The sequence below is a fragment of the Nannospalax galili genome, unplaced genomic scaffold, assembly GCF_000622305.1.
Source record: "Nannospalax galili isolate Female #2095 unplaced genomic scaffold, S.galili_v1.0 scaffold485, whole genome shotgun sequence".
NCBI classification, from domain to species: domain Eukaryota; kingdom Metazoa; phylum Chordata; class Mammalia; order Rodentia; family Spalacidae; genus Nannospalax; species Nannospalax galili.
In genome coordinates, this window is record NW_008354534.1 from 3,213,111 (window position 1) to 3,240,768 (window position 27,658).

The 27,658-nt window shown below is 45.2% G+C and overlaps 1 protein-coding gene across 15 annotated transcripts in view; it reads right to left on the reverse strand.

Moving 5' to 3' along the window:
• Nucleotides 1–741: 741 nt before the first annotated feature.
• Nucleotides 742–27,658, reverse strand: part of Erc2 (ELKS/RAB6-interacting/CAST family member 2) — a 1,070,830-nt gene continuing 1,043,913 nt past the window's right edge. For 10 of the 15 annotated variants that reach the window (XR_001872873.2, XM_008851846.3, XM_008851843.3 and 7 more), the window contains one exon: nt 742–3,675. Coding sequence is in view for 8 of the 15 variants with exons in the window: in XM_008851846.3 (XP_008850068.1) it covers nt 3,352–3,675 (324 nt within the window). In the remaining 7 variants the exon portion in view is untranslated. The remainder of the gene's footprint in view (nt 3,676–27,658) is intronic. The other 5 variants (XM_029555344.1, XM_029555343.1, XM_008851847.3 and 2 more) reach the window with 3 other exon arrangements.

The window sequence follows — 27,658 nt, forward strand, 5'->3', positions numbered from 1 at the left end:
GTACCGCCACCTTCACTTTTCCTGCCCAGTTCTCTGGTCCTTCTTTTGTAGAATATAATCTACGTTTTCCCATTGTAAAATCCCTTTTCCTCCAGAGGAAACGAGGCAGGCATTCTGGACACTTCCTCCTCCAGAGGCAATGAGGTTGTCAATCACACAGGCTGACACTCCTGGTTCCTCAAAACAGAAAGGCATGTGGTCCAAAAAGAAATGAAAAATGTCCCTTTAGGGGACATCTGTGGATGCGGGGAAGGAAAGGATAGAAGGCGCCATCTTTGCCACCAAGGGAAGCGTTTAGTAGAGACTAAATCCAGCACAATGGGGACAGCGGAGGAAGAGCAAGGTGGGGGTATGAAGAAAGGGGGTATGGCAGCAAAATGTGGGAGGAAGAGAGAGGGAGAGGTGAGGGGAAACAGAAGAAGGAAGGGCGACGCTGCCTAACTTCCTGATTTGAATCTGTTCATCTAACCGTCTATGAGGAAGAGTTCTGTTTTAGTCTTTCTAGTCAAGGGAGATGACAACTTCTCTTCCTTCGGTCTTGATTCTCTCCCATCCTCTCTAAGGACCTCCTTCCATCTTTCACATCCTGTGTCTCTCTCCCCTCCCTCCCTCCCTCTGTTCCTTCCTTCCTTCCCTTCATCCTTCTCTCTTTCCTCCATAAGTTTCTTCAAATGGTGATCTATGGTCCCCAAAGCATTAAAGACTGCCGCAGTTAGAGTCCTTATGAAAGATGAAATGAACTCACTTCAGAAAGAAACAAGGTTTATTTGATGAATATAAATAAGACAGCACAAAGTACTTCTCATACACATGATAACAAAGTTTTGAACTGTACATACCTTGTACATTGTAATTCTACTGAACACGAGGTTACAGGACTGGCTAGTACATGCCCACTGGTAGTTTCGAGGGTTCCTTAATTTTATGTATTTATTTTTTTCGTATCAATGTCCATAATCACATGGTCAATATCACAACCTACATGCCACTCACTTGAAGAAATATTACAAGAAGCTCTATCAAACAGGGGTCTCAGGGAACTGGATACACAGAGCCCTGGCAGCATTCAAACACCACTCTACACAAAAACACTGAAGGTACAATTTATGTCAACACATTTGAGGTCTCATCATAAACACTGTTTAAAAGGTAAAACCCACTTTCAAATGGAAGTTGACACGCTGTGAACGTGCATACCGAATACACAAAAAATCATTCAATACAAAATTGAGACTGTACATAGAAATCAAATGGGGTATAAATGCAAGCCTGCTTTTGCACAAAGTAAGACTTAGACCAACTTCTCCGAAATGTCAGCCCAAACTTTATTTTTTTCAACTACACTATGATTAGAAGGGAACTTGCTAAAGTTTGCGCAAAGGAAATATCTTCCAAACATCACAGTGTTTGTTGTAAACCAGAGACTATTTTCAATGTGTGGAAAGGGATTTCTTTTCGGTAATCCCCAAACATCAGAGAATATTATGTGAAATGGAAAAAGATGCTGTATTAGATAGAATTCAGTTTTCAGGGACTAAATGATATGCTTGCATAAAAGATCAGTAATACTTTTAACCAACAATAAAAGGGGCGAAATGGATTCCCCAAATAATATCTGTGACAAAATTGGCACATATGTAGAAACAGCTGACTATACACGGTTGGTTGCTTTGTTTTCTACTTCAAGGACCCTATTTTCCCTGTTGGGTCTCCTACTTCAAGTATTCAGTTGCAGACTTCAGGTCAGGGCCTGGGTGGTAAAAGGCCATGAGGACTTCCTCTTTGAGGACACCCATACCACACATGGGGACGGGTCTGTGGCTTGGGTTTTCAGCGAAACACTGCCAAAATGTAGTAAATAAACTTGCAAAGAACTCTGCTCGCTCCTCCGACAAATACCTAGATCCCTTTGATAGTTAAAGACAGACTTTGGAAAAATGAATGTATTTGGATCATTTATGCAACACGTAAGCTTTACATAGTTCGCTACTTACTGACAACAAGAACAAAGCCAGAAGCAAGAAACCCACTGGAACGTCTGACTCCTGATGCACCGAGAATTAACGGTGCAGCTCAGAGGCAGCTTCCCTTCATCAGCAAATAAGGGGTTTGTCTTGTAAATATCTCTATGGCTCACAAGAGAGGTCCAGAGTTAATTGCACCAACATTTCAAAAAGTAGTAATAACGACTAGATTCAATGCAAGACTTCAGGAACTTCTGCTTAGAATCCTTTCCACAGCAGCAAAGAAAGACAACTATATTTATTAAGGCCACTCATGCTTAAATTCACTGTTTGTCCTTTAAAAATGCAGGTTTTTATCTCCCACTTGCATACACATGGAAGGGTTTCTTCCACTGATAAGAAAATGGGTCAATACAAGAGTGCACATGTTTGCCAGACTCAGTCATGAGTTTTCATGAAGTTATAATGATTTTAATTATTTTTAATCTTCAGAGGAAGCAGCAGGAGTTTAATTCTCCTTAGTACCATGTCACTGTATGTGAAAGACCTGGAAAATGGTCTCTTTCCCTGGCATGTGCTTTAAATAATGACTCTGTATCCACAGACAGGTTGTGTAGAGCTATTTACAGATACACGGCTTTGTGACTGTTCTTCATTCATCAATGTTTTCGTGTTTGATGCTGAAAATGCTTTGGAATCCATGTTAGAGACATTTCCTTTAAATGAAAAATAAAATGAGAAACAACCCTTCGTTTGCAGAAGACCTACACTCATACTGTTTGCACAGCATTTGGATCTTGGAACATAAATGACTTCCCAGCATCTTTGTGGAGACCTGCATGTACCCAAATGAGAAAAGCCTGAGGCTGGGTCACATCCCAGCCATGGGAGTACCCAGAGCTCGTGGGGTGAATGTGCAGATGCCTCAGGCTTTTATCACTCTTTGGTACGGGAGCAGAACAATAAAATTATGAATGATCAATTTAAATGTGCCATGCATTGTCAGAGACACACACCATGTTCTCATAAGGCGATTTCTTGGCAAGTTATTAGTGGTTTTAAAAATTGATTTCATTTCCAACCTGGCCCAGAGGTAACTACTGGTTATACCATCAAAATGTGGTTCTTCGAACAGCAGATCAAAGAAATAGAGGAGGGTAAAGGCTCACAATTTTTGGTGTTTTGGTATCTATGTCAAACAATTCATACATCGTGGCATAGGAACACCACCAGCACCACTCACAGCAAACTGCGACCATTTGATAATCTAATGCATTAGGAATGACCACGTGGCCTGAGAGGTGGAATGATCCCAGATGAATCTAGTTGTCCAACAGAAGCTGAATCCACAGTCTGAATCCCGTAGAGTATAATGTATCCAAGGAGGTTAAGTAACAGAAATGAAACTCATCACATCATGGCACCCCAAAGAGAGGGTCATCTTTAAATGCCTCAAATCCCAACAGAAAATGAAGGAGCTGATTTTCTCCCCCTTCATAGTCTTCCTTCCCATTACATCCAAATCCAGGAGAAAAGAGGACGGGAACACCAAGTTGAGCAGGATCACACAGGGACATGAAAGAGCAAATTCCTCTTCGATGCCAACGTGCGGCTCCTGGTGGCGGTGGACAGTGAGGAGAGGCGTGCTGCAATAGATTAGCAGAGTATCGGCGCAGAGCTGTGCTTTCCTTTCCGTCAGCCCTTCTGACAGCTGCAAGGAGAAAGTACAGGATTCAGCAAGGACAGACACTGGTGGGACTCCCCCAGATCACGCTGGCAGAGGCTCCCCTACCCACTCCCTGCCCCGGCCTGCCATTCTCTTTGGTTGGGGATGCATGGGAATCAAAAAGCAGCAATGGGACGGGAACGGAGAGAAAGTGCAAACGGAACAGAAAGTTGAAGGATGTCCCGCAAAAGTATGGAGCAGAGTCCCTTTTCAAACTGTGTCCCCTACGTGTGCATGCAGCTCGTGATACACATAAAACCACAGAAGGGAAAAAAAGTCAGACTCTCTCAGTTATTATTTTGACACGGTAGAGTTATGTACCAATTTCATTCTCTCCACATTTTTCTATAATGACCAGGACTTTCATTTTTAAAATTTGACTCAGAGATTAGAACGTTAAGAATAGTCAAGATACCAAAAGCTTTAACATTCACTTAAAAACCATGTAACGGCAACAATTTCAAAGACTTATAAATCATGTAAGTGCGATGATTTAATGATTATTGTAGCTGGTGATTCCACTCCTACCTGGGAATACACAAATTAACTGAAAAATGGGATTGAAAGTATTATTCACAGTAACCCAAAATGTCTGTCAACAAATGAGGGGCTCAACAAAATGTGTATACTATACATAGAGCACCATCGCTGCACAGGTGACCTTCTCTGTTTATACCCCACGCTGCATTGTCATTCAATGGCCCCTGGAGTGCCTGGGAGTTTCCAACATATGGAAATAGTGTGACTATCTTAAGACTATGGCAGGGAGGAGACAATGAAAACACACACACGCACACACACAGAGTTTTGTTTTGTTTTGTCTTGTTTGAGACAGGATCTCATTATGGAGCCCAGGCTGGTTTTGAACTCATGATCCTCTTGTCTTAGTCTTCCACATGCTGGGAATGCAAGTGTACCCCATCATGTTTTGCTTTACACACTACTTTTCATACCTAGCCTGAGATGTCTGATTCAGAGGTCAATTCACAGCAGTTCACAGGACCTGCTGGCTGACCGGAATGCAAAAGAACCCAGCATATGCCCAGGTACATGGCTACTTCAAGGCATCTTTGTGTTGTCTGTGAAGTATGGGGCTTGGATGAACTCAGCTAATTCATACTCTGAGGAGTTTGGTGTAACTCTTATAGTTAATAGACTTGAATCAGGGCAAAAAATGGCTTTTGCAGAGCCAGAAAGTTAGGGAGTTTCTAAGGCAGCTCGTGTTACTCTCTCTGGCACATAAAATCACTGCAAACTTTGTATGAAAATTGTAAGTCCGAGCACGCTTTCCGTTTCATGAGCTGTGCATAGCTCTCATTCTTTTGTGCACTAAGCATTTCTTAATCATCCTTTTAAAGGGCTGACCAATACACTAAAAGGCCACATGATTAAAAGGTAAAGAGAAACCCAAAGTAGTATTAAAATGCATAGGTCATTTTTTTTTTTACAGATGGGGAAGTGAGTGAAAATTAATTATGGTGAATGTCCAATGTCCTTGATATTTTTCCAAGATAAAGTAGCAAAGCACAATCATTTATTCAGTTGCAAGAAAAGTTTCCAGCTGGGTAACAGGTCACAGAGCAGAACACGGTGTCTCCCAGCTGCAGTGCACTGCTTCCACTAAAGCTTACGCCATAGACAAGAGAATGTGCGAGAAATCGTTGACGGTTTAAACACTGTTTTTAAAACACCACTCAGAAAAAGATGCAAATAAAACAAGGCGAACTAGTAGCCTACCTGGTGCATTTTTAGGAAAGATCAGTTCAGGACCCTTATCTGGGCCACACCTTTCTGGTCTTGTGATGCTTCTTCATTCTTTCCGTTGTAAAGACAAACAACAGAATAACCACTATGATGTGTATAAAGCCATGAAAATATCTTAACAGTCTGCAAGTATATTTCACAAATAAAATGAATTTTACTTTTTCCTCCTAAAACAAAATAAGCCATTCACCAAGAGGCCCAAGTGGGTTTGAAGAAGAAAGCAATATCAAAACCAAAAATACATCCTCAGAGGATACAGCCAGTAGTTACAAATGCAGATGATCACTCCGTGATGGGCAGGTAAGAATATGCTTTACAAAACCTACAAATGGGATCCAAGTGTCCAGCAATGAGGTGATCTGGGGCTCCAGCACCATGAGGTCATCCCAGCGGCTGAGCCTAACCTCTCCAGCATCCTCTTGTAGGACCCAGCTCTGCCTCCTGAGGTAGCCAACAGTTCTTCTGCAATGGCGATGCCCAGTCCATTGCACACCTTTCTTTATATTTTGCCACCCTTGTTCACAGCCTGTTTCCAATCCTGTGGCCCTCATGATGGAGCAAGACCCAGGTCTCCTGGCCGGGCTGCCAAGTCTCATCTAGTCTCCGTCTGTCCGGATGCTTTCCCCTCTCCTCATACTGCGGCCTCCCCATAACTGCAGAATTCTTTTCTCCTCTTCTCCCAAATGTCTTTCTATCCACATGCCCTCAGGTCACTTCTCCAGCAGATCCATCCCTCTATATTCCTCAGTCTCAGCTTAGATGTTGTGTCATCCAGGACATCTCCCTTGAAGTACATAGTCCCCTTCTGGTGAACAGTCTAGACTTGCCCTACTCAGTATGGTAGCTGCTGACCACATGTGGCCACTGAGCACTCAAAACATATCTAATCCAAATTGAGATGTGCTTAAAGTGTGAAATTCATACCAGATTTTGAAGCTTAAATATGGAAAAAAGAATGCAAACTATCTCAGAAACAAGTTTTAATACTGACATCATGTCAAAATTCTTTAGACATATTGTATCCAATAAAATATATTACCCTTAATTCTCCTTGTATTTTAATCACATTTTAAAATGTGGCTACTAGAGAACTCAACATTACAGGATATGGCTTGCAATTATTTTTCCACTGAATACCTAGGATGCAGATGTCAACTTGGTGAGGGTAAGAGAAGGCTGGTCTTGCTCACTTAGCAACCCCTGTGTCTTATACGGTTTCTGGAACGTGGTACTTTCCTCATTCACTCTGAAGATATTAGAGAGTAACTGAAGTACAAAGAAGACGGAAATGGACTCCTCACTGTCCCCACAAGATTTCCGCCCTAACGGCAAGAATGAACTAAGCAGACCATGATTATACGAACTTACAGAGGTAATCAAAGCTACTAACCAGGTGGTTTTAAATTAATCTAAGAGAAGGTCACCCAAGTGGATTCAGTTTAATGACAGGAAGCCTTCAGTAGCAGAGATTTTCCTCCCATTGTTGCAAAAGAGAAAGTGGGTGAAATGTCAAACACTTGGAGGGCCTCACTGGGCTGAGATAACAAAGTCACAGGGGTGAGGAACTGAAATTTTCCTTTAGAAGATGAGGGTGACTCCAGAGCTAATAGCCAGCAAATGATAGGAACCTCCATCCAACAACCACAAGCAAGTGAAATCTGCCGGCAACCTGAATGAGCTTGGAGCTGGGTGCTTCCAGAGCCCTCCCGTTCGAGTCCTGCGAAGTCTACCAGGACTTTGGTTCCATGAGGCCCTAAACAGAACCCAGCAGTGGTCGCCATCTGAACATCTGACCCATCATGGTACTGTGGGGTAATGGTGGGTGCTGTTTGTAAGATGCTAAGTTGGTTTTGTAGCAACAGGAAACTAACATGGTGTATCACTGGGCTACACAATGTGCCTGATGCTGGTCACATTACAGTAAAAAGAAAGACAAGGCCCACTACTTCTAGAGGAGATGGACAACCACAAATAACCAACACATGCGGGAGGACTGAAATCTGGGTGCCCAGAAGGAAATAAATATCTGTGATAAGGAAGCATGCATTTTCTTAAATGACTATTGTCAACCATGCTGAAGATATGTTTCTTGAATGGGGAAAAATGTTCCAAAGTTCCTGATGGAGGAAAAATCAAAGCAGAATGACATTTTATGTTATAATTTGATCTCATTTTCTGCATTCAATCACAAGTAAGTGCAAACATTTTGCAAGTATATGTATACCTCAGAATATTATTAATATTTATCTTGGAAAGTATTTAAAAATTTTTCTCCATCAGAAAATTTTTTTGGCACTTTTTAGATATTTCACACCAAATAATGTGGACCTATTGTCATATCAGAATAGAGAGCTAGTTCCTTTAAGGGAAGCAAAGTCCCTATTGGGTGGAACAGTAGCCCTTCACTTGGCTCTGGGTGGGGACCAGTCCATCACAGCAGGGAGATTCCAGCCCAGGACAGGAACCCCCAGGGGAGCAGGCTATAAATGTGTGTTGTCTCACAAATATGCCTTCAGACTGTTTTTCTTTGGAATAAAGACACCTGCCTGGTTATAGCTTTCTTCTCCTGCCCTTTCAGTAGTGATTTGCAGAAACAGGCTGGGAGAAAAGGGTCTTTGGTAAACACAGAGGGGTTAAAGGGGAAACTGTTTAATAACAGTAGTAAAATGCAGGCTATTTTTGACATCTGGGTTAATGTCCACTCCATTCCATGTGCTTCCCAAATGTGTGCAGTGTGCCCCCAGGTACAACACAGACACCCATTCACAACGGCCACGGATGTCCCTAACGTATTGCACATGGTACCCACATAAAAGGCCAGCCCTAGATAGACTAATTAACCATGTGGAAGAGAGGGTTCCTTCAGGACTGCCAGCATCCCGCAGAACAGCTTCTCTGAGCGACTGTGCACAGGAAAACCCAGTGCAGTCATTTCTGCTTCAAAAAAGAGAGAAAAAAATTCACAACTACATCTGTGTTCTTACTTAACATCTTTTAAAATGGGGCGGAATGGGTTTCCGTTTTCCTCATGGAGATTTATTTATTATTGTTGTGATCAAAGTGCCAACAAATTATGTTAAATCATTTAATTTTCTTGATAGGAGCAACCACCTTGAAGCCATAATTCAAAAATATGAGTGGAGAGCAGAGTTCTACCTCGAGAGTGGCCTCCTACAGTTCCACAGGGCAATAAAATGTAACACTTCGGAGCCCGAAGCGGGGGTCAGGGCTGGGGTCGGCCCTTCTCAGAGTCACAAGCTGCTGTTGGGATGACAGAGCCCAGGGAGGAGGCAGAGAGGGGCTTCTGTGTTTCATCTCTGCCCTCTTCCTGCTGGGTGTGACTCACCCATAGTTTAAGTGAGAGGACTCTGACTGATATGTGGTGTGTACCTGGAGGGGGCAGTGCCCGCTGCTGTGTCTTCCTGAGATTTATTTTTGTCATTATTATTGTGGTCAGGAGTATTAACAGCTCACGTTTGCAGCAGGCTGTCTGCCACCCTGTTATTTGCATGAATAATCTCAAACAAGCTCCAGGGCACCATGGCACTGACCTGTTTGGTTAGCAGCCCTTTCCCACATGACAAAACTGAAGGGAATGTTTTGGTCAATGCCCCGCCCCCCGCCCCATTTTTGGCTCTCCTTTGAACCCATAGCTTTTCAGTTCCAAAGTCCTTTCCTTTTACTTCCCAGGTCAGGATTTCCGAAACCTTGGTCTTTGCTTCTTCCCTTTCCAATTTCTGTAACCTCTCCATAACACCTGTAGTTTTTTTTGTTTTGTTTTGTTTTGTTTTTGGTCTTTTTGAGACAGGGTATCCCTGTAGCCACAGCTGGCCTGGAACTCACTGTGTAGACCAGGCAGGCCTTGAACTCACGGAGATCCGCCTGCCTCTGCCTCCCAAGTGCTGGGACTAAGGTGTGCGCCACCACGCCCGGCAACACCTGTAGTATTTAATTAATATTCTTTCTCTTGTGAACAACTTCTACAAACATCAATAAGTATCCTATTTCATAAAGAATTATTTTAATGCCATAATGTAATCATTATCATTCCTATCTTCTGCACACTGGAATAACTGCATAGCCATTGAAACATAAGACCTCGTCCGCAAAAACAACTAAAACAATCTGGTGGGCAGCACATAGCTGTCCACCAGCCTTACTTACCTTGGAGACCACTCCTGATGCCCACAATGGCTCTCTCTTTGGGGATAGTACCTGGCACATGCCAGCTAGCTTCTAACACACTCCATCAACTACCAGCCAGCTCTGACACCACCATGCTTTACATTTGGGGCCAAAGTATCATGATCTGAGTTTCCTTCACAAAAGCAGAAGACAATGGAAGAAAGAAGTCAGAAGTCTCCCACTCAACACCCATGCCAGGCGCTTTGCTTAATCTTGAAAACACTGGTTGAGTAGCAATGAGCTCCAAAGTAGTTTTTGCTTTAAAGAACAGGTCCTTAGCCTGCCCACGTTGGAAGGGTTTTGCCACTTCACTGTGGGGCTCCTGAACTTGAGGTAGGATGACTTACAGCCTCCCTGATCTTCCCCATTAGATGCCAATGAAAGTGTATCCAGACAGTACCAAATATCAGAGGGGCTGAGCAGACCACCCCCCAGGTGAGGAGTCTCGGTTTAAATGATCGTTGTGTACATAATTGGCTGACTCTGGGTTTTAAACATAGCAAACTTGGGTGGCTGTGGGTGTGCATATATTCGTCTACCAACCCAGAGAAGATATGAACAATTTTTCAGAAATAAAGATTTATTCCTACACTGTTTCATGTTATTTGAGACACAGCTGCCTGGGCTTAAAAGTCCTGTGGAAGCAGGTATGGCCTGAGTAATAAAAATAATGAAAACGTACAACTGTCTGACACAAAATAGACAGACTGCGAGGCTGAGATAGCGAGACACCCAAGACACTTGCTGAGCTAAGTGAAAAGGTAAAATCTAGTTTAAATTTATAGCATTCCTCCAGTGTCCCTCTAGGAGTTTGGCATTTTGCCAGGGTTCCTTGTTAAAAATTTGTTAAACGTGTTTGGCATTAACGCAAACACAAAGTGGTCATTTGTTACAAATTCTATTGGAATGCATTCATTTAAGGCAATGAAGTAGTTACTAGAAAAGAAAAAAAATGTTCATCAAGTACATTTTAAAAATACAACGATGTATGCAGTGTGTAACTGTGGCGCCCTGGTGGCTATATAAATCGCCGACAGAATAACCACACATTGTGTTCAGTTTGAAACTAGAATCTTTTAAACATAACTGATAGAACAAAAACTCATTCTGTTTGTTGTCAAAACTGATGTGAGCCTTTCTTTTCTGCACTCGTTTAAATGACCTGGAGTTTGCTACTCAGTTTCTAACATCTCAAATCAGGGAAACACATAGGTTTAAAATAGTGCTTTGGGGGACTTTAGAGGGTGCTGCCAAGGACACTAGTGATTCAACAAACAGGGTCCCTCTACTCCGGAGTGACGGAAACTGTCCTGGGGACTCCTTGAGAACCCCACTTGGATTTGGCCATGCTCCCATGCCCTCCCAATTACAGGAAGCTATTAAGTTACCCAGAGAAGGAAAACCATAGGCTTTCATCACAGAGAATGGAATCCTATGTGCAAATATCCTAAACCTGTGTACAGAACTCCCATTTTCCTGACGTGCCCCAGAATGTTCACACAATAGTATTATTGCTGAGTAACAGTGACTCCTTGACAGATTGAGAACAGTTCTGAAGCTCAGCTTCAGAGAAGGGACTAGGGGCCTTTCCGTGATGTGTGGCTCTGTGACATAGCTTGCAGAGGAGGTTAATATGGAATATGCCACTTCAGGGCCCACCGATGCTCCCTAAAATAGTCAATCTTAAAAGTGAATAGAAAACTTACACTTTCCCAGCAATCTTTAGTTTTTTGTTTGTTTTAACTGAATTATTCTCCTTTCTGAATAACAGTACCTAGCTACTGCGAGAGTGTCCGGACAACAGAATCCCAGTTCTCTGGAGACACTGAACTAAGCTATATCCTGTACCTGTCTACCAGGCCTCTCAAGTTTGGCCTCTTTGGCCATCTGAGTTTGGCGTAACCTAGGCTGTGCTTGAAAGGGATGGAGCCAGGACCTCTTGAAACATACTGCCAGTTCAAGGGTGACTCTAGAGGAAAGGGAGAACTCTGTGTATGGCCTAGAGAAGTTGGCTCTTCCATTAATGACTGTCAAGTAGGACCAAGAAGCAGGAAGTTCAAGACTGAGCAGGCAAAACCTATCTCCAGATGGAGCAAGAGAAAGTGATAGAAAAGGAAGGAAGACACCAGAACATTGCAAAGTGCATCTTTGTTTGGTGTGACCCACAGTTCGGACCATTTGGGAAACGCTTTTTAAGAAAAAGAACACACAAATAATAGAGGTTTTTGGGGTTTCTTTTGAAAATTATCACATTTAATTTTAATTCACAGAGAGACATGAGACATGATAGTTCCAAAAGATTCAGGTGATGAATGCAAGCTCGTGCAACTGGCTGCAATGTTGGACATGGAGACAGGTCAGTGAAGGAGGGATCCAAGTCCCATGAACTGCATCAGCTCAAATAAATTCCTTAACTTTTTTTTTTTGGTCTTTTTGAGACAGGGTCCCAGCTGGCCTGGAACTCACTTTGTAGACCAGTCTGGCCTTGCTGGGATTAAAGGCATGTACCATAGGGCCTGGCTCTTCCTCAACTTCTTTTAGAGTCTCTTTCCCTATCCAGAACATAGCAGAGAGTAAGGTTTGTAGTGTGAATTTAAAATGAAGTTGGTCATGAATGTCTGTGCACCTCCGGACTTAATCTAGCTATACCGTGAGTATCTGCACTAGGGAGTTAGTCAGGAATGTCGAACTGCAACCATATGTCCATTTTCAAAGTTGAGTGGAGCTCACTGGGTTCAGAATGTCATAACCTGGGTTAAAATCCCAGTTAACCACATTGTGTTATGTTACATAATGCTTATTGAAGTTTGAAGGAACAGCAACTGTTCCCTGCCACTATCATGTCATTCAGGCTACAAACACCACATTTGAAACGGAGAACTTACTAAACCACTCACTATCCAAAAAGACCACAAGCTTCCCATTTGTGTGGAGGCTTAAACATTATGAATTCCTTTTGGTTTTTTCCAGCATAGTTTGTACTTTATTGCTCTGCATTTTAATGAGAATGGATTTTAAAATGTTTCCAATCGTCTAAATAGCTAGAAAGGTAAAACAATTAATTTTCCATTTAAAAATTTTACTAGAACAAAGGTATAGTGTAAGATGACATTTTTCACAATGGAAGAATAAAAAGAAACCTCCATTTTGCCACCTCACCTTGAACCTTTTCTTGAACCTTTCTGACTTAATAATAGAGGGTTTTTAACTTGACAAAAAAATGTATATTGCCACGGGAATACAGTATTAGGGCTCCAAATTGGGTCTCAGAAAGGTCTGTATACTTGAGGCACTCCAAAATTGAAGACTCTACCGCTATAAAAAAAAAAAATCCCTACTTCCTGCAGTGCAGACTTCCCCCTGAGATAGCATTTTTCAAACGCAAATGAGAATATATTAAAACACACTTTAACTCCCTTACAGACAAGAGTTCTGTGTTAGGATGATCTTGTCATACACAGGAGCTACAAGGGAGATCATCTTCTAAACTGAGCGCTGGAGACCCTGTCATAGTTAAGAGAGATGCTCCCTCCAAGTAAGAAGGCTGGAAAAGCATTTTGCAGTATTTGAAACATGAAGGAACAGTGTGATAGCTCAAGTTTACCCATAAGAAGCGGCTCAGAGGACAAGTGTTTCCAGCAGGATCTTCCTGGAGCCAGCGATGGCAATTAGTCTCAGGGATGAGAAGGCCCCCTTCCCGCCTTGCTCAAGTGGAGTGCCATTTACTCCTGTGCTGGCAACTAATTAGGGGGTCTCGTTTGAAGATCAAGGTTTTGCTGTCCCTGCTTCTTAATAACATGCTTTGCCTGTTGGCCACCTGGGTCCAGGCGAGACCTCCATTTCCCCCTCCCCAAACTCCCAAGCATTGCCTTAGGCCACAGCAAGTGTGGGCAGGAAACCACAGATCCAGCTTTTTGAGTAATTTAACCTCTTCAGCACCAGCATCTTGCAACCCAGCACTTGACTGAATGGCCCAGAGATGAAGAAGCCTGACCTTGTTTCTCAGACAGGGTGGAAGGCTTGGCTGTGTGCAAAGGAAGCAGCCCTTCAAGAGGCAAGCCCTGTGTAGCACGCTTCCTCCCTGGAGAAGGACGCCAGGAAAACTCCACTTTTCTAGATGAGTGGGGAATCAAGAGGCTTTTTGCAACAGCTTGGACTTGGGCCACTTCCTGAATGCTTGTTGGAAGTGATTAGCTAAAGAATGAAGGAGATAGAACCCCAACCGAACAAATCATGGGATGCCGAGGACTGAGGCTGCGTCTGTATACCCCTCGCCTGGGCCCAGCGGCCTCGCACTATGAGCCTGGACTGGCTGTTACCCTCTTTAAAGGCAGGTTAGGGAAGAGGCCAAAACAGCAGGAAAAGTAAGCTGCAAAGAATTAAGCTGTAACAACTTGGGCAAAGCACGAACAGCCACTGAGGTTGGTCCTTTGGCTGTTGACACACTCTGGCCTGGGTAGGTTGTGGTCACTAAGCCCATTAGCGTTCCGATGTGGCAACAGCTAATGCAGCAAGTTCAATCTGGTTCTGTTTAATTTCTAAATGCTCGGTGAATGCCGCCAGCCATGGCCAGCTGAAGGCAGGCAACCCAACCGCCATGAACACAGCCATCACAGTCAGTGACCCCAAATTCATTTCAAAACTATTCAGTTTTGGCACATTAGGAGCTGAATGGAGTTTTGTATTGGATTAATTGTACTTTAATTTCATTTGATGCAGACATCTTTGTGTTACAATTCTAAGCACCTACCAAATGAGTTTCCTGCAACAAAAGGAAATAGCCTTCCCTGGCAGAGGAGAGACTCTGGTAGCCGGGGGTGTGGCGTGGGGGTGTGTGTGGGGGGGTGGAGGACAGAGACACAAACAGGCCAGCAACCAGTCAGAGGCCCATCCTTGAAATATATTCAGAGTTACCTTTCAACAAATAAAGCAACAGGATAAACAGGTCTGTAAAGTTGGAAGTGAAATGCATGCTTAAACGGGCTACAATGGCAACTTCAGGCTGAATCTTATATTGTCTAGGAGCTATTTATGGAAAGCATAAGAGCCAACCCATGAGTCACCTTCTCTCCTCTGCCCTTGCCTCTTTTCTCAGCCCCTCTCCCCGTCTTTTCCCTCCCCTCCCTCCCCTCCCGTCTCCTCTATGGGTACTGCCCTTCTCTCCTTCCACTTACCAGGAGCCATGCTAAAACAGCTCTGACTTCATGCAATATATACCTAGTGGGCATGCCAGGAATTACATGCAACAAATAATTATATCGAACATGCAGTTAATTAAAGTCAGGTTAAGAACAACCCACCAATACTCACCTTGGATTTTACCTGTCCTTACACTCTGAAGAGATGACTACTGTTAACTTATTATATGCTCCACCATCTGACCCCATCCCCTCAGAAGAAAACATTGCAAATAGGTGGTGGGACAGTGTTATGAGCTTGGTATCCTGATAGGGCAAACCCCCAGCTTATAAGAACACCCCAGGCCCCTGAACTGATCTGAGGAAGATGGGAAGGCTTTCTGCGGAGTAAGTAAATCTTTGGTGGTCTCACGTGTATACTGGAAGCCCATGACTCCTGTTTCTGTATGTCGTTGATGGAAAAGTACTGTGGATTTCTATGCATTTTGAGGAATTTTGTCTGGACTCTGTTTTCAGGTTTTCAGTTGGTAGTTTTAGTGTTCCAGGGTAAGGTCACCTGGAGCATCCTTCAAAAGCCTCCCCGCTTTAGAGGATCAAGGTACAGGCCTTCCCCTCCCCTCCCCAAGACCTTGCATTATGGCCTTCCGGTTCCATGGTATTTCTGATGATTAATCACTTTTAAATATGAAAAAAATTAATATGTCTGAAGCATTCTTCCAAACTGTCAAGTGTTTTGCCTTAACATAGATCCCGTGTCTCCTTTCCCAGTGATTCCAAAGTAATACATTTTCTGTTGCAAAGTCAACTGCTGAAATCCCATGCAGAAGCCCCAAGCAATATATCTTAACATCTTAATTTCATTTAGGAGGAATGCAATGATCGATCGTTTATCATCCTGAGATTGAGTGAACTATCTGGAGGATTCCAATCTATTGCTTCTACACAATTGATGGGATATTCATATGTCTTCTGGCTGCATCAGGGCTTTGGGGTCCAAGTTGTCTTTGAAAGAGTGGGATGCTAAAAAGATTATTGAGGGAGGGTCTGCCTTTAAAAGACAAAGTATAGCCCGAAAGCTTGACTTTCTCCAAACCCGAGCCTCCCCCAGCCATGGCCAGGATGTCTGCTGTTGGGTAACTCCCACTCTTCCACCCCTGACACAGAATTCTGCCTTCCTCCCCTTATCCCTTCATAGCAACCTTGAAATGCTTAGGGAGAACAACATGACGCTCACTGGCATTAGTGGGACTGGACTTCTCATTCATGAGACGTCTGTTTAACATACAGCTTACTCTCGCCAAAAGGAATGCACTGTAGTGCAAACAAAATGGCACCTTTCTGGGACACGGTGTCCAGGCCACTGGAATTGCAGTTGCCATTCTAGCCCCACACAATTTATCTTTACAGTCTCCTTCTGCGCCATGCTGGCCAAGATGCCGTAGAGGTAATGCTTCCGTGGAGTCTGCAGTGTTGATCTTGGGGAATGGCAACTACAAACAGCATCATCCTCAAGTCTATGCGTTTCAGAATGGCGTTCTTGAAGTGAGTACTTCTGTGATTTCCATGGGGTACAAGATTGTAAGAAACACACAAAGAAAAGGGTGGCTCTCGTCATATCTGTAAATGTTTGCATGCACAGGTTTTGCACAGGGAACCCACTGCCCACTAGGCCACTGAAAAGGGAAACAATGACATCTCCCTCCCAAGAATGAGGAGTGTGATAAAAGCAGAGGTTATTTCAGAGAGACTCTGAGGCCAGTCACATTTGCACAGTGCCAAAAAGCAGACATGCTCTCTGGTTTGAATTTACATTTAAGTCCCATGACAAAGTCTGACCTTGTGGGTCTGCACACGAAGCACAGAGGCCCAAGGCTACAGCCCTCCATCTCCCATCTCCACTCCGGGTCAGGGATCTAAGTGAACTCTGTAATTGTCCTGGGACTGAGAGGCTCCGAGCATAACCAGAGCGCATTAACAATGGGCCTCTCAGGACTGGTGCTCCCAACCTTACAGGGCTTCCCACTAGCACAAATGTTTGTCACTTAGATATGGAAGTTCTCTGAGAGGGAATTCCTGCACCACTTTTGTCACTGGTTGCTTCGACGAGAACAGAGAGGAAAATAGATTTTCACAATGCAGGAACTAACTACACGTTTCCTTAATAAATTCCAAGATCCTGGTAGGCAGGGCCTGGACTTCATCGTCAAAGGCAGGTTCAGTATCCAGGATTGAAGTCTGGAAAATGCTTTTGGGTAAAAACTGGCCAGAGACCAAGGGGCTAGAGCATGGCAGAGTCGGTACGTGAGGCATGACACCAGTGGCTTTTGAGACTACCTTTGGAGCCCCTGCCAAAGTCCAGTGCATCTGGATCTGAAGTCCTCTGGCAGCCCCACATGGCTCATGGAGGCACTAGAGGCCTCAGCATTGCTGGAGAGCTTCCTTAGAAGCCAGCCCTGTGGGCACGTTGTGCTAACAACCCCTGCAGGTGCTCAACCTCCTGCTTGGTCATCAGACAATGAACAGGGCTTCCAGATCCAGGAGGCCTACTGGGGCTTGGCACAGGGTTCCCTTTGTCTTAAGAACTATCTCTCTGGCTCTTTATCTGTCTACCTTCTCCTTATCCACAGAGGCCAGCGTGAGTGCCACCTCTTCAGGGGCCTTCCTTGACCGTGGTTCCTAGTCCCCAGCATTCCCTCTTCCCTGTCTCCCCAGCAACTCCTGGTTTCCAGCAAGGCTGAACCACACATCTGTTAGTGTTTGGCTGCTGCATAATGGCCCTGAGGACAGGCTGGATGTGTGTCACTGAGCACTGTGCTTCTCATGTGCCTGCCAAGAGGAGACTAAGAAGAGGCCTGAGTCTGCTGCTGATAACAAATTTTTGCCTGATGCTTACCATGTTCCTAAGTATTATGTGGCATTGACTTTCAACCTTAGCATTATTATTATTTTGGCCTAAAGTGCTTGCTGTTGCCATGGGCACTGACTGTGACAGGGTAACACAGGGTCCAATGGGTGCCCCAAACATGAGAATTTCTTGTTACTTCTTCCCTTTTCTAGCTTGGGTCACGGTGAGTAAACCACTCGCCCTCTTTCATCCTTGGTACCGTCTTCTCATCTCCAAAGTAAAGACAGTAACTCCTACTTTTCCAGGTGGTTGAGTGGATAAAATAAATGCTTCTGTGGTGGTTAATATTATCAACTCAACAAGACCTAGAATCACCATGGAAACAAGCCTTTGACATGACTGTGAGAGATTACTGATATTAGGTTAATTGAAATGGAAAAACCCACTCTAAATGTGGGGACACCATCCCATGAGCTGGGCTCCAAGACTGCATAAAAAGAGGAAGCAAGCCGAATACCAGCATCCATCCATCTCACTACAGATGCATTGTGACCATAATGGACTGCAGCCCCTCAATCTGTAAGTCAAAATAACCCTTCCTCTCTTCCTGCTTCTTGTCAGGTATGTTATCACAGCAGCAACACAGATAAATAATACACCCGCCCATAGTGCCCTAGCCTAGCACCTGCCATAAAAGTCCAATTTGTAGCAATTCTTAAGACCTCTGCCTCTGCACTAATCTATACGGAACATAGAGCTAACCATCAGGACCAACTTGAAGAGGGTGCAGAGAAAGCATCTGGCTGGAGTGTTCATACCTAGGATGCTCATGGGCTGAGCGTGAGCTGGGTGTAGGCCCTGTCACCCTGAAGACAAAATAGAGTAAGGAGGGAGGTCATCAGGACAGAAGGAGCAGCATCAGAGGAATGCCAAGCTTCCTCCTAACAGCAAATACGGTGCCTCCTGCCTGGGGCATTCCAGCAGGCAGTTCTGTTGGCAGCCTCGTGCTTTCTTGGGGTTCTTCCTGTTGGCATGGGCCACCCTGTTTCACAGAGCCGCACTGGGGTGTCACGGTTCCAGCTGTCAGATAAACTTTCAAGGATATTTCTGTGGCAGGTACAGACCTGGACAGGAAGCCTCAGGAAGGAATCCTAAATTAATTATATGTCAACATTTAAGCCACAAGAAGGAGCAGTTGTCATAAATTTTTGGAAGGTTAGAATCCAATTTGAGTTGTAAATGTGAGCAAGCTCACTGACTCACTTGTGAATGGGTGCCAACAAAATGATATATTTTACATTCTTTCACAGCTTGTCTTGGCTAAACACAATGAAAAAAAGAGAGAGGGAGGAATTACAGTTTTTATTCTTTAGTGGGCCGAGGCATTCAATCACGCAAAAGAGCTACGCCACACAAGTAAGTGTCAAAGCAGAAGAAGCTAGCTGAGCTGCCTACTTCTTACTGAAGACGGGGATGGGGTGAAAAGTGAGACGCGGGCCACGGGTAGCACTGCACGGCTCAGCGCGGCCTGCAATGGGCACTCCTGATAAGAAGCCAAGCCTTCTTCAAGGCCCCTGGCCCGTGTGCAAGTCCGGCCAAACCCTAGCGCCTGGACTGTTTCTGAAGCCAGTATTTTCTGGGTGTATGGCACTGGCTGAGCTGGGTGGTAGGGAACATTAACAGAAAGGCAAAAAAGTTTCCAATTTTCACAAAAATGAGGAAGACAGCTAGACTACTGTTGTTAGACTTTCTACTTTCTCCTTTTCTTTCCTTCCCTCCCATCCTGTCTTTTCTTTCCTTTCCTGCCTATATAAACTGATGATTCAATTCAGTAGCCCCCCCCTTTTTTGCCAGCCATATGGTATAGCTGTGAATTCAGTAATACACAGCCCCTGATCTTGAAGTTTGCAGAAGTCCAGGGCTACAGAGGCGAACACAAGCAACTGGCATACTATGTGATGTATGAGCCAACTGGGGTAGGTGGGGAGGAAGAACAGGGTGGAAAAGTGATCTGGCCACATGTGTGGTTCAGGAGGGTACATTCAGAGGTTGAGCCAAGAAGGAAGGAGGCTTTTCTACATAGGCTTTCCCTAAGGGACAAACAAACCCATGGGCAATATGAGTTGAACTGTGTTCTCTACAAGATACAGTCAAGTCCTTTCAGTACATTAAAGTGTCCCGGCATGACCCCTGGTTGAATTAGTGGTAGAGGATCACTGTGCTTTCTGCTGACTTTCTCACTCATTTAATTCATTCATTCAATTAATATTCAATTCAATTAGCAATGGTCTTTGCTGGCCATGAGCGTGTGGATATGACTTGAGGTAAAATAACATTCCATGTGCAGGTCTAATCAGATACAACTATGCTGGATTAGGGCAAGTCTTTATCCAACAACTGTCGCAGGTGGAAGTGGAAAGCATGGACACAGAGACTCTGACTGGAACACTGCACTTACAGGCGGCCAGGAAACACCAAGGATTGCTAGGAAGGGTCTTCCTCCAGAGCCTTCAAAGAGAGCATAGCTGTACTTGTACCTTGATTTTGGACTTCGGGTCTCTAGACCACGAGAGAATACCTTTTGATGTCAAGCTATGCAGCTCCTAGTGTTTTGTTACAGCGGAGCCCTGCCCAGGAGTTGGGTGGGATCTCACTACTGTGCTCGCGACAACACTAAAGCTCCAAAGTGCTTAGATGCTGATTTTGCTGTAATCCCTGTGGCTGAGGGGCATCTGGGAGGCCAGAGGCATCTCCCTCTGTCCTAGACTCTGGTTATCCAGCTACATATCCCGTGCTCAGAGGCCTAGGTTGGCGATCTCTCAAGGGTGGCCATCTGTGAAAGAATTTGCACCCAAAGTCAATATTTGTTGCACGCAGCTGTTGTGTTTCCCCTATGAAAGCCCCAACAGGTTTGTCAGCGATACCATCAGCCCGTGTGGTCTCTAAGCCATGAAGTATCCTTGTCCTGAGGAGACCCCTAAGAGGAGCCAGCAGGACACAGTCCCACACAGTGGACTCTGGCAGGCAATAGTTCAGGAAGCTTGAGGGGACAGTCCCCAGTCAAGGTCTTCAGGGGGCTGGACATACAATTGCCGTGCTTGTACTGCTCCGGGGGCAGCTACAGCTTCTCTATCTTCCTTTGGCTCTGATCAGCTGTTCCCAGCTGGAGACAGTAATGTCATCTTTTTCTTAGGAGCACTAGCTGACACAGCTGACAGCACTGTGGGCCGGCAAGAGCCCACACCACGCCTCCCAGGAGGAAGAGATCTCATGTCTGGCCTGGATGGGGTGGGGAGAGAAGGTCCTGTCCTGGCTACTCAGTACTGATAAATGTGAATGTGAGGGAACAAAGGCTTTGACCGCTTTAAACCTTCTGAGGGCGAGCTCAGTCCTGGCCTCCCCTATGATAGCTGTGCAACCTTGAACCAAGCTCTGTACTTCTCTGGGCCTCAAGTGCCTTATCTGGGAGCTGAAGATAGAAAAATCTAGATGTCACATAAAGGTGTTGAAAGAAGTTGCAGATTGCACATGTTAGTGCCCTTCATGGAGAGGCTGACAGTAACAGAGCCTGAACAAATACTAGAGAATAAGATGCTTGCTTTTATCAGGGACGCCTGTCACTGTAGCAGAAATACCAACCTGCAGACTCTAGACTGTGGGAGAGAAGGGAGAGGAGGTAGAGAAATTTTCATGGGACCCCTGTTCACAAAACCCTATCTATTGCCTTGATCTCAACTGGCCTTGACAAGTCTGTGACACAGGGCAAGGCTTGTCACCTCTACTTCCAATGACGGTACCTAAAGTTAAGGGATGAAGGGAAATGCTTTCCAGTGATCCACAACAGAATAAGATTCCAGCCCAGGATCTTCCCTTGACCTCACTACAGAGTGTAGACTTCCCTGAGTGGATTCTGGACAGATTTAATTGCAAATGATTTTCAGGCACTGGAGGGGATCAAGAGCACAGAAAGACAAGATGTTAGCAGCAGGAGACTAGGCACCACTTCCTGGTAGACTTTGACAAGTCCCTTTCTTTCTCTGACCTCTCTCCCTAAATCTCTTCCAGTTTCCAAATCCCAGGAGGAGTCATGAGGTACAGCCAGAAGTTCCTGACTCACTTCCTGGCAGTTAATTTGCTGAGCCTCAGTTTCCTTATCTGTCAAATGGAGATGGTCGCTCGCCCACAGACTTCCTGAAGCTTGAGGGTAATATATACATGAAAGGGCTCTGTCAGCAGCGGGGATATTAGAAAAGATGCCATACAGAGTGATGGCAGATTGGAAAAAAGAGAACCGGAAGGAAATGGTCCAGATAAAAATGCATTAATATTAACCAACAGGTCCCTTCAGAACAACAAAGCAAGGGAACAATAATTTCGGAGAAACAAAACCCTGCCTGGGAGAAGTCTGCCAGAGGGAACGGAAATGAAGGCACAACCAAGTGGCCCTTGGCTTACCTAGCTGAGAAACACAAGATGAAACAGATTCTTTGTAAACCAATATTTGTGAAAGCCCCACTGGGCTTTCTGCCTGCACAGGCTGCCTATTATCTTGGCAGAGGATGAAAACAAGTGAATTCTTATTTAAAATGAGCATGAAGCAAAGTCAGGTGAAATTTCTTGGCATGATTCTGAGCTACCATTTCCAGAGTCCCTACTATGTGCTGAGCACAGTGCTAGGCTCTGGGTACCAACACTTCATTTGACAAGAGAAATTTTAGTTAGCACTCTTGTGAGAGGCATAAAACGTAATTCTTCACCTTTTTATATACTTGCTCCCATAGCTGTTTCTTGGGTATCTAACATGGGCAGGTCTGGTATTAGGTGGGACAGGTACAACCATGAACAAAGCCTGTTTTCTTGCAGGCAGACTCAGTCTCACTACTTCTGATTTTGGGGGATGAGAGTTCGTTGTGTGATAATGCTTTACTTTGACTTTTTTTCATTTGTTTATTTGTGTGAATATATGTGGGTGCCCACATGCCACAGCGGTGTATGGAGGTCAGGGAACACCTTGCAGGGCTTAGTTTTCACCTTTCACCATGTGGGTCCTGGAGATGGAACTCAGGTTGCCAGACTTGGTAAGCAACCTTAGCAGCTAAGCTACCTCACCGGCCCAGTTTGATAGTTCTTTGGGGTTTGGAGCTGTTCTGTGAACGACAAGATACTTAGCAGGGTCGCCAGCCTCCATCCACACAGACATCACTCTGCTGCAATGACTAAAAATATCTTTAGACTCTGTCAAATGTCCCCTGTGGTTGGAGTGAGATGAGATTGTTCCTGCAGGGAACTGTTGCTTTAGGTTAAGAGGTGAGAAAAGGAATCTCAGAGAGGCGATGTCCCAGGCCACACTGAGTAAGGGAGTCAGACATAAGAAACAGGAGTCAGAGCTGATCTTTGAAGTCTATGCTTTTGTGTCCACATGATGAGATCCACCTAGAGGTGGGAGTTCTTGGGCCAGAGCCAAGGGGATCCTATCTCCTTTACAATCGATGCATGTTCACCCTTCAATTATGCCTGTGGATTCTTGGACTTTTTTCCTCTCTGTATCTGCCAGATCACATCAGCCACAGACATTCATTCTTGAAAGCTGGGGGAAGCTCCAGTTAGTCTGTATTCTGGCCCTCAGATTTCCTTGTATCTTGTTCTGAGATGTAAGTCAATTCTCCAGTGCTTGTTAGGCTGCCTTTGGAGTACTGCTCTCCTATTTTGACTCCTTAAACAGTAATTCAATGGGGCTATTCAGAAACTTCCAGAAAAGAGAATTGGGCTTCTTAGAGTCTTCAAATACCTTAGAATTCTTAAACCTCAAAACTGTGTTTCACATCTAAGAGTGGTCTAACTAACTTTTGCAAAGGTTGCTTGGCAAATATATACAAGATAAAGAATTCCCTGGGAGAGTCTGCCAGACTCCTAAGTCTATACTCATATCTAATTTATAATGACCCTTTAAAAAAACGAAAACAGAAACAGGTTCTTCTTTCAAGGAGCTCACATTACCCAGGCCTGGCATTGTGCAGAGGAGTGACAGGTGTAATTTATGTGAATAATCACCCACAATCAGCTGCACTTAAGAACCAACCCTGGACCTGCTCTTCAGGGGAGAACTACTGAGTTACATGGTCACCTGCTACTCCCCAAAGGGTGCCGAGTCACTGGCAGCTGGCACACAAAAAGCAATATGGCTGACTATCAGGATTCAAGGACCCTGGCCTGGAAGACCTGAGTTCTGGAACCAATACGGCCATAGACCCACTGTGTGGCCTGGAACAAGATCTTTCCCTTCACTGGGCCTCTGTTTCCTTTTCAGTAAAGTCAGGTGACTAGACTGGTGGAGACGGAAGGAATCCTTCTGCTTCAAAGGCCAACAGTTCCAGTAGTGACATCGTCTCTGCAGGAGTTGAGGCCCCTGAGCTTTTGAGTTCCCTGGGTGAGGAGATGATAGAGACTACCGCAATGACAGTAACAATATTTTCCCCCCACAGACAAGCCACTAATGACTCCATCAAGAAATGAGTATGCTTTTTCCACAACTAACACCATGTTACTGTCTCTGCCATCTTAGTGGCTCCAAGGCCAGCTACTCTGGGACATAAATGACTTATAGGTTTATGCTGTGGACTGGAGGTCAGCAAGGGGGTAGAGGCCTAGAGAGTAAACACTTCTGTTTCTGCAGACCTTAGGATCTCAGGAACAGCCACTTGATTCTTCAACGGTGGCATGAAATTGGTCACAGACAGTAAGTGTGGGGAGAGCTTGTAAAAGTAAAGTAGGCAGAATGGCACAGATGCTTCCTATGAGATCTGCAGTATAACAGTTCCCTTCCTCCCTAGGTTCATCTTCCTGTAAAGCTGGAGCCTAGAAAAATCTCCCTCTAAGAAGACCATCTGCGTCCAAGGAGCAAAGAAAGAGCTTCAGGATTATTGGCATCAAAAGTCATGCTGTCTCCCTTCACTGGGCGGGGCTCCAAGTGCAGGAAAATCAGGAGGAAGGGGTGTTGGAAACGAGCACCCATGCACAGGGACTTGGCTCGTCTTCCCTGGAAAATCAAATCCAAGTGTTAGGAGAGTTACGAAGCCCAATTGCTGCAGGCAGCAGTCGGAGGTGGGGGTGGGCTCTTCTTCTACCAGAACACCTTTCCTGCTCACACGTGTGCACAATTTGGATTTGAAGAGAACGACGAAGGAATAGTTTGATTGTGAGGTCATCATATGGGGCTCCAGAGCCCCACTGACCTTTTGAAGTCTGCTCAGGGAACCTCATTATGCTGCATTTCTGAGTCGATCCTGTCTCTGATTTTTCCCAAGTCTCCCTGCCCTGTGTTCCTTTGATGGTTAGATTTTTGCCTTGATAGAGAGGTACAGGCTGAAGGGAGAGAAAGCCATGCAAGGAAGCGGGGGAAAAGACCTGATTATTAAGTGGATAATCCACTCTAGGCATCTTGGCTTGCTACTTCTTGGTCTGGGCTGCTGCTGAGGATGTATTTAAGGAGAAGTAACTCTCCAGAAGTCAAGGCTCTATGGGATACCAGCTTCCAAGGAATGGATGCGAGCCTCGACTCACAAATGGAAAGCTGTGCCAAAACCAGCTCCTAGGTTCCCGCCTTGTAAAGCAGAAATTGGGAGTCACTTTTAGAGAGAAAGCTGGTCCCTCCCTGTGACAAGCCACTGCTCCCTTGACTCCAGAACATTAGTGCCTGCTTAGCCCACTGTCTTACCCTGATGTATATTTGAGTCCTTGCCGCCATTTTTCATTCTGACTTCCTGCCAGCAGAATGTCAGAGCACGGAGAGGTCCCCAAAGAGTCTTGGTTTCCTTTACAAAGATGATAAAGGGTGTCCTGCTGCACAAGCACATGCACAAATCACTGAGGTAACTTGCCCTGTTTCAACCATGAATGGAAGGCTGGTTGTGGTTCAGGATTCCCCTGTCTGGCTGTGCTTCCAGCATGGTGCGGATTCCCCCCACTCCCGCCCTGGACTACTACTGGTAAAGGTCCTTCTCCCCTCTCCCCATCTCCAAGATATTTGAAGAGTTTTAAGGTATGGAAGGGACTCTTCTCATTTGTTTAAATGAAAGGCTTGGAAATTTTAGTCCTCAATCATGATGACAAAAAGGCTGGGAAGATAAGATGCTGTCCTCAACTATGCACACTGGTAGTCTGGATCCAAGACAGCTTTATGCCCAGATCCAAGGGCTACCGGAGATCCTAGCTTTGAGTTGTGTCACCCTACACATCTCTGGGTTTCCAGAGCTCCTTTGTGGCTGAAAGATAACGAGGCTCATTTCAAAGTAGCTGACTGGGAGAGCCCCAACATGAAAGGGAAGAACCCAAGGCTGGTTTCCAGTCCTGTCTGGACCTGCTCCCTGCCCCAGCTTTCACATTTGACATAAAGTGATCTGGGTTAACTTGCTCAATGTTCAGTGTCCTGATCAGGACCCTCCGACTCTAAGCCTGCTGACCAGGCACTCTGAGACTTTGCTCTCATCATCCTTCCCATCAGCCACAATAAGGGCTTTTATCTTATGCTAGGTATGGGCCAGTCCTGGGGTACAAAACCCAGTACACCCCATTCTGGCCCTTGAACAAGCAAACAGACCTCTCTCTTTAGTGCTATCTCAAGTGTGTGATGACAATGACGATATTAATTAGCACAAGTCAGGTGTCAAGTGCAGCTGCGGAGGCTGTTCATGCACATGGACTCATTCGGTTCTCATACCCCTTCTAAGGACATGCTGCACTCTTTCCATCCTCACTTGACAGATGGGAGCACTGAGGACCTAGCAGATCACAGCAGTGTCTGGAGGACGCACAGGAGCCAGGATCCCACCTGGCCTGTGTGCAGGGCTCTCGTAAGCTGCAATCCCATCTCTCTGTCTCACTGTAGCTATGTTTTTCAGTCAACAGATTCATTTTCTTCCATTTACTATAAAACACTGTAATGGATTTCTTGGAGAGCCTCACCCAAAATGAGGTTCTGGAATCCATGTAGCAACAGAGACAGTGGTCTTATTGTCATGGGGCTTACACAGAGCCGAAAAGCACATCACCACCCACCTACAGCCTCTCTTCCCTGGAGGTCCTGGGGTAAGAGTTTGAAAGTAGCTTGCCAGTAGGTGGGGATGGCCAACCTGCAGACAGCACCAAGGCTGGAAGGGCCCTCTTCTCACCTATGAGGGGGATGTCTTGGCCATCCAATCATGTGTTCCAGAAGGGACACAGTGAGGTCTGGTAGGAGTATTACAGGCAAGAGTAGACCAGCCGTAACAGAGGCTCCTGGCAGCAGAGGCTAAGTCTAAAAAGGGCTCAGGGCACTGGGTGATTCTTGAACCTGGGGTAGAAGAATGCAATCAAGGATTCCAATCAGTGCTCATGGTCTCCAAAGCCTCCCTCATCCCCCTTTGATGTCCTTTACAATAACAGTATTCATCGTGTCATCTGGGAAGCCACTGTTTGTTCAGTGTCTGGCACCAGGAATGGGGCTGACCTCCTGGTGTGTATTCTGGCATCAAATCCTCACCACCACCCCAAGCAACAGATCACCACATCCCCACTCCTGCTATCTTACCCCAGCAAGTGACAAAGGAGTCGAAAAGTAGAGGGTTGCAAAGAAAGGAGAGGAGGTAAGAAAAGCTGGCAGGGTGAGAAAGACAGGGGCACTTCCTACTGGGGCCTGTGCAGAGGGCAGGACGGAACAGGCAATGCTAGGTGACCACACAAGTGCCTTCCTCTAGGGAAGAGGTAGCCCAGCTGGGGGTCCCAGGACCCTCCCGGTGCTTGTTCCCTAACTTTCACCTGCCTGCATCTCACCACAACAGCTCTGCATTTTCTCACATCTGTATTCCAGGTTTTCTTAGAAGATTGCTTCTGGCATTAAAACCCCACACCATTTTGATGGTGCAGAGCCAGAAAAGTTGGGAGAGGGACAGGAAATGATAGTGGTTTGAGAGGCTGGTGGAGAAGGTGACTGTTACAATCAGAGAGGTCCTGGAGAGGGGGAGAGAGAGAGAGAGAGAGAGAGAGAGAGAGAGAGAGAGAG